Consider the following 16869-nt stretch of genomic DNA (forward strand, 5'->3'; position numbering starts at 1 on the left):
ACCCCAATAAAAAAAATGGTGTGTCTCTAGACTGTTCATAGTTTTAAAAGGGCACCCCATTCTAAAATGTGAAAAACTATTCTAATAGTTTTATATAACACGGCAACATCCATACATGGAGGACACCCAACATTAGAGGTGATATATTCTTCCAAAGCAAATATACTTTTGCACACTGGTACTGACTAGTATTCCAGTGTTTCTCTTCTCCCTCAGTTTTTCTCCATCACTGAGCTATTGTGACCACAGCACTGACAGAGAGGGACGGGGTCAAACAAGAATGCTGTGCAGGCAGCCGACATCCTCCTTATCAACTGATGTCATTGGTTGTCAGGACGCAGGCGGCTAGAAGGTCGTAGTGATGCACAATGAAAACCTGTGGCTTTGTGTAACTAAAAGGCAGGCTTGTTCCACTGGCTGGTTTGTATACAAGTTTTGGGCAATTTTTAGACATTATTATTATACAGGATTTATATAGCACCAAAAGTTCGCTCAGCGCTTTACAATATCTAGGGAGACAATACAGCAAAGATACAGTTCAATACAAGAGGGTTAGGAGGGCCCTGCTCCTTGGAGCTTACAATCTAGGACATTTTGCTAAGGCAAACCTGAAGAAATCTGAAGGCACCCCAGAGTGGCTGGGCACCCTGGTTGAGAAAGGCTTCTCTGTATGATGAAAGATAGGAGGATTCAGACGGAGGAGTGGGTGGAGCAGAGTAGTTAGTGGCGGGGTGGTTGGAGTACAATGTAAAATCAATCTTCTACTGTAGTGTTGTGGGGGAGGTGCTAGGAGAGGGAAACTGCAGCTGTCACCAGTGCCCCGCCCCCTCCAATACAGTGTCCAGGTCATGTGACCTTTCTCCGCCCTTGTCCTGGCCCTGCTTCCAGAGGTATAGAGACACAAATCGGAGTTATAGCAATAATCAAACATCAGATTGCATTCACTTCTGAGCCACACAGGAGAGTTGTACTCTTTTCTCCCCACATTTTTGGCACCATATGTAGGACAGTCCATTTACATTTCACGCTTCTTTCATATGTTTGGAATGCTATTAGACCCCGTTTGCATCTGAGCATATTAGAGTCTGGAGATTCTGCTTGCATTGTTTGGAACACGCCAAAACGTGCAATGTGGGTCTGGGTGCCATTCATTGTTAAGTACAGGGGCTAGTTTGGAGCACTCTTGAGCATAGGGCAGCCTATTAAGTGAATGGGATGCCCTACATGTGGTGCACAAATAAATCGCCAAAAAAATAACATTCATTGAGTGTGAATGGGGCCCTAATGATTTCACAAACTTTTTCATGCTTTTTGGACAAAGATGAGCAATGAGCATGTGTGCAAAAAAGGATTTAAAAATTAATTGCCCAGCAGTGACAGGGTTAAAATGTCCATAATAATGAATATCACGCCTCCCCCTCTCTGGCAGTAGCAGTTGCTGGTGTCTGGAGACATCACTACACGCCCGCTGAGACCCCTGTGTAATCTGCTGCAACGACCCCATCATACCCCCATACCAGCTGAAAGTTAATATCAAGAAGATTGATAATGCCTGCATCAGCTGCCAGCAAAAGTGAGAATGACTGATACATGACATAGGCATCCTCTCCTGTCTGCAGCTCTTATAGTGTCGTATTACATGCACTGTTGGTGATTATTGTAGGTTTGTTCGGGGTTTACATCGCACACAGAGTTCAGAAAGATCTCAGACTGATGTCAGGAGGTGGAGTTTAAGACTCCTAGAAAATTACAGGAAAAATCTGAAACAATGGGGGTTGGAGGCTACTACCTTTCTTTAGGCTAGTTTTTTTAAGCGTGTTTTGGAGCGACTATAAGGAAAGATGATTTTACATTTGATTGCAAATATATGCAACCAAAACCTCTGGTTTTCTTTTTACTAGGGACCACACATTGCAGAGGGTCCTTGACGTGGCACGGTCCAACATAAACTGAACACAAGCTGTTGATAAAAATGCAGACTTTTATTTTGCGACTGGCTGGTCAGTGTTCTGGAGGATTCTGTGTATTGTGATGTTCTGTGAACTGCCATGATTAACCAGTTCCCGTCTGGCCTATAGGAGAATGATGGCTGAGCGGGACTCTCGTCATTTCAGGTGGGAGTCATATGATGTCGTCCAGGATCGCTGGTTTGTACGCACCTGCGGGGCCATGCTGCGGCAAGATCTGGTTATGTCCATAGGACACAGCTGATGACTGATGTATGTAGTGGCCCGTTGCTGGTACCATGTGACCAATCACAGCAGGTCACATGACATTTGTAAACAATGGATGGCTTCCTTCTATGCCATCCACTGTATACAATTGTGTTAGTTGTAATTGGTCACTGTGATCACATGTACAGACTGGGTCAATCACAGCAAAAAACATTGAATGAATAGATTTTATAGATGAATAGATGAAATTAATTGCTATAGGCAATAATAATATATGCAATAAAAAAAAAATACTGATCACCGCTCCAGCGAAGTATAAAAGTACAATGTTACAATGGTATACTATATTAGGCTGGTCGCGTAAATAAAAGGAAAAAAAAAAAAAGAAAAGTGTGCATATGTGTATATATATATATATATATATATATATATATATATATATATATATATATATGCCCCCCCCCCCACAGGGTCACCAGTCAGTGACCCTAATCACCACACCAGCTATATGACAAAGCTGTACTGTATGGTGACATGTGAGCCTTAAGAAATGAGATCAGTGCTGTCAGGATGGATTGATTTTCAGATATACACCATAGTTTGTAGACTATACAACTTTCCTACAGATTAAATAATATAGACTGGAGTATCTGAATTTTGGATTTTCACTAGCTGTAAGCAATAATCAAAATTAAAAGAAATGCTTGAAATATATCACTCTGTGTGTAATGAATCTATATATTATACGAGTTTCACTTTTTTAATTAAATTACTGAAATTAACTTTTTGATGATATTCTAATTTATTGAGATGCACCTGTATACAAACCTTGCCACTAGAAGCTAAAGAAAAAAAAAACAAATCCAAACAATTAAAAAGGTTACTTGATATAGTTCAATTCCACTACATCACTGATCTAGATTTTAACCAGCTCAGCTAAAATAAACAGTATGGTTGTAGTTTGGTGCATAAAATGACACTTATAATAAAGAGTGGAGCACCAAGACTGACTAATAATGAGTGACCCAGATCACCTGACCTGGACTGACCTACTTCACAAAGGCATGAATCAGCAGTAGGTACGCAAAGTTTAATGAAACCTACCTGCCCACGGCTTACTATGGGAAAGGATGAGTAATGGAATTGCAAATGAAAAGATTTTTTTTTTTTACCTGGATTGGCTGATTTCCATGTTTGCTTACCAGGGTTGGGAAGAATTATAAACAGCTAAATAATTTCTCAATTATGACTCATATTGTGATATTAGCAGGAATTAAATGCCGGAGGCTGATTAAAGTCCATCTAACCTCTGTCAGGTTATTGCTATGTCCCCGGACATGACTACTGTCACAAGGACAGAAAGTGATAGGAAATCCAAAAATGTACAGTTGTAACTGGAAAAGGATAAGAGGGGAAGCTACAGATGGGGACATCTGTCTAAAATGGAATTTAATATCACTTTGGAGAGACCTGTACATATTTCCTGTTATTTCTCCAGGACAGGAGAAAGGCAGGAGAGGAGAAGTGTATACAGTGACTGGTTGTCACTATATGTCAGTGCCAGTTTTTAAATGTAATTACCGGATTTTTTTTTCTTCACTATAGCTCAGAGAATTAGCTGGCACTTTCCCCCCAACTAAAAGAAACAAAGTTTCCTTTTAGTTTATTTCCTGGAGTTAAAAGAAACAACGCTTCCTTTTAGTTAATTTCCCAAGATAAAAAACAATGCTTTCTTTTAATTTGTTTCCCGAGATAAAAGAAACAAAGTTTCCTTTAGCTCTGGGGAAAGTGACAGCTAATTCTGTGGGCTATAGTGAAGAAAAAAAAATTGCATTTAAAAATCGGCTCTGACATATAGTAACAGCCAGTGAGGGAGCCTCTCTGTATACTCTGTATACAGTGCTCCCTCACTGTATACACTGCCCCTCTCCTGCCCCCTCCACTGCTCCTCTCCCCACCCCTTCCCCCCTATGAGGACCTGTCACTCATATGTGCTATCACATAGAGGACTATTGGTCCCCTATGTGATAGTAATAAAATCATAAGTTCAAAAAAAAAAAAAAAAAAAAAAAAAATACATGAAAGTAGAAAAAAAAAAGAAAATAGGAGCCCACCCCCACATACGCAAGCATTTCGGTTCGGTTTTCGGCCACATGCATTCTGAATTTTCAGTATCGGTTTTGGCACCAGAATTTTTATTTCGGTGCACCACTAATAGATATGGTATTAAAACATTTAAAATCCCTGTGTCCTTTTTCTAAGCAATAGGGTTACATATTAGCTAGCCACCTTGTTTATTTTTATTATGTGTATAACTATGAGAACCATGGTAACCTCATAAAGAGGACCTTTACACAGAAAGGTTTGTGGTGTTCCTGAAATTGCATTGGGGACAAGTAATGTGGTCAGATGCAAATGGTGGAAGGACATCAGTCAAATAAAAATACAGGTTACATTTAAATTAGCGAAATGCTAGCATTGCTTACTATGTTGGTCTCCCTTTCTATTATATTGTACTAACAGACAAAAAAAAAAAATCTCAGGAGCAGATTACAATTATATTGCCAAAAGCAGATCTAAAACCAGTAGTCCTTGAATATCATCACAGCAATTGATAAAACCAAATCCCAGAAAAATAGTAGTTGGGGTAGGTTCACACCATGCCCGCACATGAATGCATTCCTGTGCAATTCAGACTGCATGCAAAATCCACTCAATTCCCAAACTGCAGCAGGTGTTAATAGAAATCTAATGACACCCCAAAGGCAGGCCACAATTGCTTTTGCCCCCACTAGATTGCATGGTCATTTTGTACCATGCAATCTGGTTGTACTGCAGTGTGATTTTAGCCCATTTAAAATGAATGGGTTGAAATTGCAATGCATAGAACCGCTTGTGAATTGCACAGGAACACACAGTGCGATTCATATGTGGACATGGTGTGAACCAGCTCTTAAGCTGGTCATACATGGAGCAAATTTCAACCGGATAAAAAAAAATCTTAATATCCAGATGCAAAATGCTCAATGGGTGGCTCTTTTGCTCAACATCCCCTGACTGAATAAAAATTGAAAATGCTGGGCACAAAATTGTTAGTTTAACAGTACCTGCATCCAATCAGGCACTGGTCAGGAATTTTGACAGCTGCCAGGCCTGGCTGTCACAATACAATAGCTGTGGAGCAGGGGCGGACTGACAACTCATGGGGCCCCCAGGCAATAGGGGATCATGGGGCCCCTGTGTCCTTGCCCAAACTCAAAAAAGCCTATGAAAAAGGTACCAGGGGCATCTCATGGGGCCCCCGGGCAGTGCCCTAGTTTCCAAATGGTCAGTCCGCCCCTGCCATGGAGGAAAATTCATCCATCCACGCTGGGAAGCATGGACGGAGGAATCAGACAGCTTTAAGTTTCAGGAGGATGAAAATCCTTGTTTTATTGAGCCACACCTAGGTACAAAGTGACAAGATATTTCAGAGTAATAATCTTCTGGACATCTTAGGAAGAGGAATTGCTCCTCTCATATGTCATGTCACTTCAGTGGTGTACTTCACTAAAACCAACACTTTCATCCTTTTAAAACACAGGCAAAAACTGCTATTGTGTTTTCTGAAGTCCTTATTGCTGCATAAAGCAAAGGCTCTTTTTATTCTAGTTATGACCTGCTCAGCCATCAGATGCAAAATAACATAGGGACCAGGGGCGGACTGACCATTTGGAAACTCGGGCACTGCCCGAGGGCCCGGGGTCAGTAGGGGGCTCCATGAGATGCCCCTGGTACCTTTTTCATAGAGTTTGGGCAAGGACACAGGGGCTCCATGATCCCCTATTTCCCGGGGGCCCCATGAGTTGTCAGTCCGCCCCTGATAGGGATTCACATCTCACTCACTGGCACACACTGATCAGTAACACCCGTGCAGTGGTCTATGCTTACCCGCTCAGGAGGCATACGTGGTCCATCCTTCATGAGCATCCCTACTGATGCATGGATAAGAACGTGGACAGATAATTTCTTGTTTTAATTCTAAAGCATTTGGAGACAACTGGGCAGACTGAAAAATCCCAGGTTTTCTAGTGAATCTGTATGCATTGGTGGATTTTGAAGCTCATTTACCACTTCTATTTCAGAGGAGATTGAACTGTTAACACACAATCATCTGCAGCCAACAACAAGGATGTCTTAATGGTCATGAAAAAGGTGATGATTAGCATACCAGCCCAGATTTGAACTACTTAGCATACAAGGCTCACTTTGGGCTATTTACCATGGGTGATGAATTGTACTCACCTAATACATTCCTCTGAAAGATTATGTGAACTCTGTGTAAACTAATCCTTTTGTTTTAAAAAGTCTGTGACTCTATACTTTGATCACTGAATTGAAATGGAAAATACTGCATGTTGCCATTAGATGGGGATAGGTATCCTAAGAATTTCCTATAATACTTAGCTCTATCTAGTGACCAAATGTGGTATTTTACGTTAAAAATCAGGATTTACATTTCAACAGCACAAAATTTAGCCTATTTACATTTTGTTTTTCGTCCCATTTGCCCAGAATAAACGCACATTATTATTATTATTATACAGTATTTATAAAGCGCCAACAGTTCGCTCAGCGCTGTACATTACAAAGGGGGACAGAACATGTGACAGAACAATACCAATACAATGCAAAACATGAGGGGATCGAGGGCCCTGCTCTTTCGAGCTTACAATCTAGGAGGGAGGGGATGGTGGTACAGGAGGAGATAGCTGTGGGGGATAGCTGTGGGGGATCGGGTGGTAGGAAGAGTGGAGGAGGTCGGCAAGTTAGCAGGGGGTGGGGTAGGCTTCCCTGAAGAGATGGGTTTTCAGGGTGCGCCTAAAGGAGAGGAGAGTAGGTGATAATCTGATGGGTTGGGGCAGGGAGTTCCAGAGGATGGGCGACACCCTGGAGAAGTCCTGGAGGCAGGCATGGGAGGAGGAGACCAGGGAACCAGGGAGACCACATGAACTTTCACTGTTCAAATGACTATGTATTCTTTATAAATTAACCATATAATATTCAATATAATCTGACAGGCTGAAGTTTATGTAGGGTGAAGTTTTTCAAATCTTTAAATCATTTTTTTTTTTCTTTCTTTGGGAAAGAATTGCAATAGAAATATGGCTGAATATACTGTATTCAAGGTGAAAAGAAATATTACATGATGTAATTGGCTGCACAGAGGAACAATACCATCTATGAGGTTTTTTACTGATGAGCTACTTTTGCAGATGTCCAATGCTCCTCCAGCACCTCTATAGGTCTAACACAAGCAGCCACTGTCAGTACTATGCAGAAAGATGAAGATGCCAGAGGGCACCTATACATTGCCTACACAGATAACCAGCTAACCAGTTAGTCCCTCTGGTGAACGTAATGCGGACTATAAAACACAAGGCAACAGCAGACAGCTCTTGCTGACTGGGAAAGGTAGATCAGGTAGGTCTGAAAACCCCAAAGTGAAACAAAAAACAAGAAGCGCACCAACCTTGCGCATTACCTCAGTAACAGAATTTATTAATAGAAGATAGGTACTCACAAACTGCGAATAAAATCAGGCATGTAGTCCTCAAAGGGACATCAAAAGGTAAGAAGCCAGCGCGAATCCCATCATGGGGGTAGACACTCAGTATAGCTGAAGTGTTTCGAAGGCTATGCCTTCTTCCTCAGAGCTCATAGGCATAGCCTTCGAAACGCGTCAACTATACTGAGTATCTACCCCCATGATGGGATTCGCGCTGGCTTCTTACCTTTGAAGTCCCTTTGAGGACTACATGCCTGATTTTATTCGCTGTTTGTGAGTACCTATCTTCTATTAATAAATTCTGTTACTGAGGTAATGCGCAAGGTTGGTGCGCTTCTTGTTTTTTGTTTCACTTTGCAGTATCGATCGGGCTTCCCCAGCCCTGTTTTGGAGCTGCAGAGCCTTGAAATATACTGGTGGTCGCTTGTTCTGGGGTTGGTTCCATCTATTTGCCACCGGTCTGGGTCCTAGAGCGCAGGAGAAATTGCAGCTGGTCTAAGGTCTGAAAACCCCACCTGGTCCCTATTGTTCCCTTTGATAGAAGTGGTACATACCAGTGGTGTCTGCTCACAACTCTATACATGTATACTCCGGCAGGCCAAGCCTACTTGTTTAAAGATACACAGTGACCAACACTGGTGAATTATGTCTGCTTAAACAAACACAAAGTGGGTGCATTTTTGCCACGTTTTTCATTTATTACAATGGGGAGGTGTATTTTTGGTGCCGCACCAAAAATGCAGTAAGCAGGATTTTTAAAAAATGACCCGGACCTGCAACAGATCAGTGTGAAGAGCTCCACATGGTCACACGTTTTCTTCTGCTTTTTTTCCCCCAAAGCAAAAGTTTATGTACATGGAAAAAAATACTGTATTTGTCATTTATTTGTGCATTAGAGAAGTACAAAGTGTACAGAATTTAGCAAGGGAAGTAGACACTGTATGTCACAAGGGTACATATGACTTAAATAATGAAATACTAATGTGTATTACAGCATGTGTAAACACTGCAATACAGACTGATGTAAAGTAAACCTGTCCTAACAAAACTATAGGAGCTGCCTTTGCTGTTCCGATTCTGAGATCACTAGAAACCGGTTTGTGTGACTTCACTACTTTAAAATTCCATTGGCCACAGATTAGTATTTTTTTCCTTCAGGCAGCGGGCTGAACAAGAAATAAACAGAGTCCACCATCCACATAAATGAGGTGGATGGAGGAATCGCCCCACCAGGACACTGTAATCTGACAGCTGCACCCAGCAGTGTCAGAACTTGATTAGTAGCTGCAGCCACTGATTGACAAAAGTTTTCCAACATGTCAGTTTGACAGAAGTTGGTCAATTGACTGACTTTTGTTAAACAGGGAAAGCCAAAGACTGACCAAAATTCGCCGGCACCCTGATGAACTAACATCATTTCAATAAGTCTATGGCAAGTTTTACAGACCCAAAACAAGCATGCTGTAAGTAAGGGTCAGAATTACTTAAAACAGTTGCAAAGGCTGAAGGTTTCTGTGAAAAACCTTGTGTGCAGCAGCCCCTTATACTCACCTAAGTCCCATCTTGATCCAGCAATGTGCACAGGAGCCTCGGCTGTCCCGGGTCTCTTTCTGCCAACTGGCTAAAACACAGCAGCAGAGCCATTGGCTCCCACTTCTATCAATCACAGCCAGTGAGCCAATGGGGAGAGAGCGGGGGGAAGGGTCGAGCTGCAGCTCTATGCGTCCTGTACAAATAGAGTGGGGCTCGGCAGCGAACACGCATCAGTGCCCCCATAGCAAGAGGCTTGCTATTGGGGGCACTGGTCAAGGGGGAGGAGCCAGGAGCATCTCTGGGGACCCCAGAAGAGGAGGATTAGGGCTGCTTTTTGTAAAACCATTACACAGTGCAGGGAAATATAGCATGTTTGTTATTAAAACAAAGCTTTCATATCACTTTAATTCTATACTTGTTCCAGGTCAGCAACTCAGAAAATACTGTAAACAAAACTATGACAGCCAGGAAGCCAGAACTGTTAAAGGAAGAGATCAGCAATGGCAGCCTTCAATATTCTCGCATAACACAACAGAAAACTGCCATAAGAGATATTAGGGGGAATTCTATTACCGACCCCTAGCTAAAAAAGCTAGTTTGCGGTTTGTCTCTGGCTCCGATTCTTCTGGCCCGGAACAGAATTGGAGAGCAGGAGTTCTGACATCACACTTTTCTGGGACTAATGACTCAAAATATTGAAGCCAGAGAAAGCTAAGCGAGCCAGCAGAAGAGTGAAATCAGCTGGAACAGCCCCTATAACTCTCCTATGACAGCCGTTCTTTAATATAGCAAATATGAAATGTACAAACTGCAGAAAACACATAGCAACCAATTCATTACTCAATCTTCCCCATGGCACCCGTTCACTTTTCTGAAGTTCAGTAAAATAAATGTTGTTGCTATGGGTTACCACACTTTCTACATCATTAGTCCTTTCTGTAATCCATTACTAAAAGAACACAGCATAGGAAGCAGTAAACACAACCTAACCGGTGTCTCATGGCCTCAATGATTCACTCGATTCACTAGTGTGAAAACATAACTGCTTTGTTGCTAAATCAGGAAAAATGTTTTGCACCAACTTGAGGACTCCAGCTTTGTGGGAAGAGAAAAACCAAAAAGGAAATGACTCATTAACTCAGTGATGCCAAGTACACATGTGCAAGTTTCTCCATCTCATTCACTTACTCCGTACAGGAAGCAGCCCTCTACAGAACGAAACCTTTTCTTTATTCAGAGCATGGATACCAAACAAGCATCAATATGTACTGACATACATGGAAACAAGGCAAGGCAAAGGAACTAGGATTCATTTACAGACAAAAGTTAAAGATTGCGCACATCAGCATGTAGAAATACAGCTGAATACATGTCTATGCCATATGTGAAAAAAGTCATTACAGCCCATATAAATTATTGACTTTCAACGTTCTTGGAATAGACAAAAATTAGACTTGGGTTCTCTTAGATTGTAAGCTCCAAGGAGCAGGGCCCTCCTATCCCTCTTGTATTGAACTGCATTGTTGCTGTATTGCCTCCCGTTATATTGTAACGAGCTGAGCAAACTGTTGGCACTATATAAATCCTGTATAATAATAATAATAATAAGAAGAAGAATTATAACAATAAGGGACTACAGATAAAGGCGATATAACTTAAGTTCTAGTTCACACATATGCGCTTTTAAGTGTGTTTTGCAGAAACTCACTACAGTCCATTTAACATGGTTACCACGGGGACACGTTCATATCTGCGAGTTTTCAGGCACTGCGATTCTGGAAAGGGTCAGTGACCTTTTTCCCTGTTTTTGGAGCAATAGACTTCCATAGAACCGCTCCAAAAATGCAAGTGTTATTTTTTCTGTATTTTTGATGCGGTTTGTGTTTTTTTGGCCAATAAGAAATTGCTGAATGCAACTCTGATGGAACTTTACACTTTGGCACTCAGATCGCATTAAAGTAGTGCAGTAGCAATTTCAAGGTTGCTGCAACTTTGAAAAGGTTCCTGCACTACTTTGTTATGATCCGAGTGCCAAAGAGCGTAAAATCGCCTCAAAGTAGTGCAGGAATATTTTCACAGCAAATTTGAAAAGGTTCCTGCACTATTACAATGTGACTTTGATGCAACTTTAAGTGCCAGAGAGTGGAAAGTCGCATCAAAGTCGCAATAAATACTCTAAGGGCAAAAAAGCATAATGCATCAAAAAACATGTCAAAAATGCGTGAAAGCAAAATACATTAATCACAACATGCATAGGTGTGAACCAGGCCTAATAAATGACAAGGTACATTCATTTTCGCCTAAATGTAAAAACTGCAGATCTGTCATATGGAAAATGTTAAGTGCACCCCTACGTTTACTACTACTTCAGTCAATGTAATTAGCATCAGTTTGAAACAGGCAGTTTAGGCAAGGAAACCTACAAACATCTTGTAACTGAAGGAAACACGTGTGGAAGTATCTTACAGAAATGTCAGAGACAGAGAAGCAGTTTTTTGGAAAATGATTACAAAACGTAATTTCTGCAAGAGGGGCAATACCAACGTTCAATGCCAAGGATGTACTTTCTTTTACCGCAGTTTCCATACATATATTAATATTTTTGTTACATAAATAACTGAAAATTTTGATTTTTTTGTTACTATTCATAAAATGCCTTTCTCTGAGTTCATTGACAGACACAGCTCTTCTCAATCTTGACCGTGGAGTTTATGGCACCACCTACAGTCAAGATTTAAAAGACCTGAGTCCACCAATGAACGCAACAGAACACAGGATTTTTTTGTTATTCACCGTAAAATCCCTTTCTCCGAGTTCACCAACGGACACCGCTCTTCTAAATCTTGACCGTAGGTGGCACTAGAAATCCTATGGTCAGATTTAGAAGAGTTGTGTGTCCATCAATGAACACAAGATTTTTCTAATTAGGACAACCTTTATCTTGAAGCACTGTAAGTAAAGATATAGTTTGCCTGTCCAAACATGCGGAAAGGTTCAGCAATTTTCATGGGGTGTACCTAATTTTTCCCGGGACTACACACAAATGTACATTAACTTCTGTAATTTGATAATCGTTTTTACATTAAGGGTCGGTTTGCACCATGCCCACATCTGAATGCCACAGGAAGGTGTTTTGCGTTCCTGTGCGATTCACATGCGGTCCTGTGTGGTGAGATTTCAGCTCATTCATTTTTAATGGGCTGAAATCCCACCGCATCAAAAGCAATGCATGCACTACTTTTTAAAAGGCACTGCAACCAGATCGCATGTTACTAAATAGCTCTTTGTCTATAGCCAAGCACATGGCTGCACACAAGATACATTGTTTTGGATTGGTACATAATCAGTCCAAACACTGAAAAAGGCTCACACGTGGTACTGCTGTATTTGGGAAAAGTAGCAGAACGTAGCGGGCAGGTGCAGGCAAACGCACTGCATTTACAACCTGCGTTTGGCATGTCAACTTTTTATTGACACCCGCTGCAGATTGCAAATGGAATGCAGTTTGAATCGCACAGAAAAGCACAACACATTACTGTGTGATTCAGAAGTGGGGATGGTGTGAACCATAAATGATACCCTTGGCAGTAATAACTTCTAGGTCCTGAAACATGCCATCTGGTCCTAGACTGGATCGTCTATCAAAAGCAAAAAACAAAATGTGGCAACTATTGTTTATGGATATTTGCTTTAACCGATTCCCGGCCGCCTGACCGCAATGTACCCATACGTCGCTCTGGCTGTACCAACCAACCGCGACTGCGGTGCCCGGTGAACAGGACCCAGTGATCACATGATCACATTGTAAGCAAAGTTGTTATGAATCAATTTCATTCATAACAGCTCTGCTTCTCTTCCTATTGAGCTGTGACTGGCCCACAGCTGTCACATGATACATGGGGCCAATCACAGCACCCTGTACCATGTCACCAGCTTCAGCTAATCACAGATCACTATCTTGAGTTGTCAAAAACTTAACTTATTGATGACAGTTCATGACTGAGTCAGGTTCTAACAGCAAGTTTGCATTGCAGGAGAAATTATCTTTATTTCTCTTGCAAAGTGTAGAGAAAAAAAATCCCTGATCACCCATTACCCTCCCCCCACAGTAGTACAATGTTAATATGGTAACGTTGTACTATTCTGATAAAAGTATTAAAAAAATTAAAATAAAAATAAAAATAAAAAAATGTTTAAAAAAAATACCATATTGAGAATTTTTTTTTTGTTACTACTTGCCAGCTGCTTACCTTACCTACAAGCAGCAGCTTTTGGCAAAGTGACGTGATCTTGAGTCGCTTCCTATTTTGGGGTGTGAACGCGCCTTCGCCGCCACGCTGCCCCCCCGGTTAGTACAGGGTGAGAAGAGAGAACATGGTACCGAGTAAAAGCAATACATTGTACACACACACGTCCGATTAGAACATTTAACCCTTTGATCGCCCCTATTAACCCTTTGATCGCCCCATCACCCAGCCAGTGCCATTACCACAGTGTCCGTATATAGAATTTTTCACTGATCACTGTATTCCTGCCACTAGTGACATCAGATAGCACCAGGGTCAGTTTGTGCCCCTCCCAGCCAGGGTCAGCTGACATGAGATTGCCTGCACACTATCAGTCGCTGATCATCCCCATTACTAGTATAGTGTTTATACAGATCAATATATTGATCACAAACAGAACTATACTAGTGCCTCCTTTATATAGTGTCCACAAAAAAAGCAATGTTAGCAGGATCGGCCCCGTTCTCTGCCAGCATTAGTGTTTAGGCCCTTCGCTGTTTTTCACAGAAGATTTGTATCAATTGATTGTGGGCCAAAGCAATTTGTACGCACAATACATGGCTGCCCACCCAAATTCAGCTCTTGCCAGACAACGTGCATGGAAACTGATCACGGTTTCTGAATGTAAAACTCTTTTGGGCCAAACCTTCAACATGGTCATTACAAAAAAGAATGAATTGAGGTCACTTTGGTCCACAGACCCGATTCATCATATGCCAGTGTTCTCTGCTGGTACATATACGCCCAACATGGACCAGCAATGTACTGGTACGTCGCTGGACTTTGAGTGGTTATACCGGGATGATGCCTGCAGCTACAGGCATCATCCTGGTCATGAAGGGGGGTAAATCCTCAGAAGGGCAAGTGGTTAAAACAAACAAAAAACAAAACAAGGTGTACATGGCTAGTGCTGCTCATTGGGTCTTCTATGAGCACTAAAATGCTGATGCCGGGTAACTCACTTCCAGCAGCAGTCAATGATCAGTCATAATAATCAGTACAGCTCTCGAGCTCTAATGTTAGACGAGTTATTGAATGTTTGCAAGAAACATCTGCAAGGCCACTGTAGTAAATTATTGCATGATAAACAAGAAAAGAATCCTGAGCAGATGTCCATAAACACTCAGAGCAGAACTAAACCCATCAATTGAACGGTTTCCCAAAACAGTTACATGCAAGGCACGCCATGAATGATACACAGTCACAGTTGCTTGGGCTTCAATCTTTCCTGCTCTATTCTCTCAGTGGATCAGGTGTAATCAGATTAAAAAACAGTATACGTTGCATAAGATTGGCCATGCACTTGGAAATGACGCATCAACCAACTTTAAACCACAGCAATGTGCAACCTACAGTGGGATTTCAGTTTCGAGTGACCAAACAATTGTTGTTACCATGGAAATCAAACAAGACCAATGCAGTAATACTGAAATGGCAGTTTTGTCAAGTCTATAAACAGTACAAGGTCTGCATTTATATCAACATTTCTTGGGCTATGTACACACTGCTCCCTTGCAAAAACAAGGTAAAAACGCATATGCGTTTTTGCCATGTTTCCGGTGCATTTTGCACCAGTGAAAAAAACGTGCCTCAAAAAACGCATCAAAAACCCAACTGTAAGTGCATTTTGCATTTATTTCAATGGGGAGGTGCATTTTTTTTACCGCATCAAACATGCGCCAAAAAAGTAGCAAGCAAGACTTTGAAACATGCAACGGACCCACAACTGATCAGTGTGTGAAGAGTTCCATAGGATTTCATGGTCATGTGCTTTTTTTTTTTTTTCTTTTAAATACAAAAATGGATCAGTGTGCAAGCAGCCTCATACAGCATTGCGAATTACATTCCTTGACATACAGATAGCCACTCCAGGATGAAGTTAGTAATGTGTCAGCCAAAAAAAAACTAAGGTATATAACAACTAAAATAAAAAAAAGCATAAAAACAATTAAAAACTAACTTTATTTAAAGAAAACCCAACATTTAATATTCCTGATGGGTCTGTTGTAACCATGTACTTGTAAGAAGAACTATCCTGTTCTCTTTGTATTGCTTCCTTTGTGTCAATTCCGTGGTGTTCCTACCAGTCCCTCTGCTTTCCTATTAAAAACTGATCACATCAAGTACTGTGGTCAGTTCTCTAGCTGTGTTGGGAACTCAGCCTGCTCTCGTCCAATGAGCCGACTTGTCCTGACACCCCCCCCCAGCCACTCACTGGGAAGATCAGTGTACTGCTGTTTCTCTTCCCCCAGTACCTATGCAGCGGAGAACAGAGAGAATGGGATATAAAAAGGGGAACATGTGTTTATAATGTTTTTTATATCTATACACAAATATTTTGCCTTTCATTTCTATTGTAACCTGAATGGGTTGTTTTACAAGGTGACAATTTACAATCACTTTAAAAGATCAAATTAATTTACTGAAAACACACTATAGGTTCCCTGTAAATGACAGCTTTCTCGCCTCCCCTTTTCCCAACTGCCACTTCATTTAAGTTATTCCCTCACTGGCTAAAACATTACTGAATCTTCATCTCTAGTAAAGAGCACAGAAAAAAGCAACACCTCAAGCAGCAACATATAAGAAGGTGATTGGAGTCCAACAAATTCTGTTTGGAGGGCTGTCACAGTATTGCAGGCCAACTATCCTTCTTCAATGTACAGTATGGGTCTATCACTAGCCCTAACCTGTGGTCACTCCAAAACACAACATTCGTAGAAGGCCTGGCATCTTTCTTCCTTTCTTTCAAATAAAGAGACCATGACACACTTCCTTCCAACCTACAAAATCCCTGAAGTTCAATGTTCCTGTGTCTGCCAAGCTGCTCCTCTGTGGTTCCTATAAAAGTAACAAAATAAACATTTACAGGAAAAAAGAAGACGTACCTTTGGAGAACAGTTGAAATGCATTCCAGGAACTGGCAGTGTAGTAACATACATAGTTATACATCGATACAAGTACAGAGTACCAACTATACAAAAAAATCTTCGGCCAACTATGGATCTGTAAAGGTAAAGGACAAGGATTAGAATATGTTTTTAGATTAAAAAATAAAAAACAAAACAAATCAAAAGTATTTTAATCCCTTCATGACAAAAAGGTAAAACAAATCTTGATGCCTGAACACAATTTTGCAACTTTGTTACTAAAACTGTACATATGATCACAACTACTTAGCCTAGATTCATACATACGCAGTGCGGGGAAAGGCAGTGATCCCCGAGCGCTTCCTGTACCGCACTGCAATTCTACAGTGTTTGTGATCCTCTGCAGGTGTCAATAAAAAGTTAACGACACCCAATACACATCCCAATCGCAGTGCAGT

General features: G+C 41.2%; 1 protein-coding gene across 8 annotated transcripts in view; it reads right to left on the reverse strand.

Moving 5' to 3' along the window:
• SGMS1 (sphingomyelin synthase 1) overlaps window positions 1-16869 on the reverse strand; it is a 395851-nt gene that overhangs the window by 29816 nt on the left and 349166 nt on the right. For all 8 annotated transcript variants that reach the window (XM_089683136.1, XM_089683134.1, XM_089683135.1 and 5 more), the window contains one exon: window positions 16430-16547. In XM_089683136.1, coding sequence (XP_089539262.1) covers window positions 16430-16547 — 118 coding nt within the window. The remainder of the gene's footprint in view (window positions 1-16429; window positions 16548-16869) is intronic.

The sequence above is a fragment of the Staurois parvus genome, unplaced genomic scaffold (genome assembly GCF_062004578.1).
Source record: "Staurois parvus isolate SC_StPar_1 unplaced genomic scaffold, SC_StPar_1.0 ptg000303l, whole genome shotgun sequence".
In the NCBI taxonomy this organism is placed as follows: Eukaryota; Metazoa; Chordata; class Amphibia; order Anura; family Ranidae; genus Staurois; species Staurois parvus.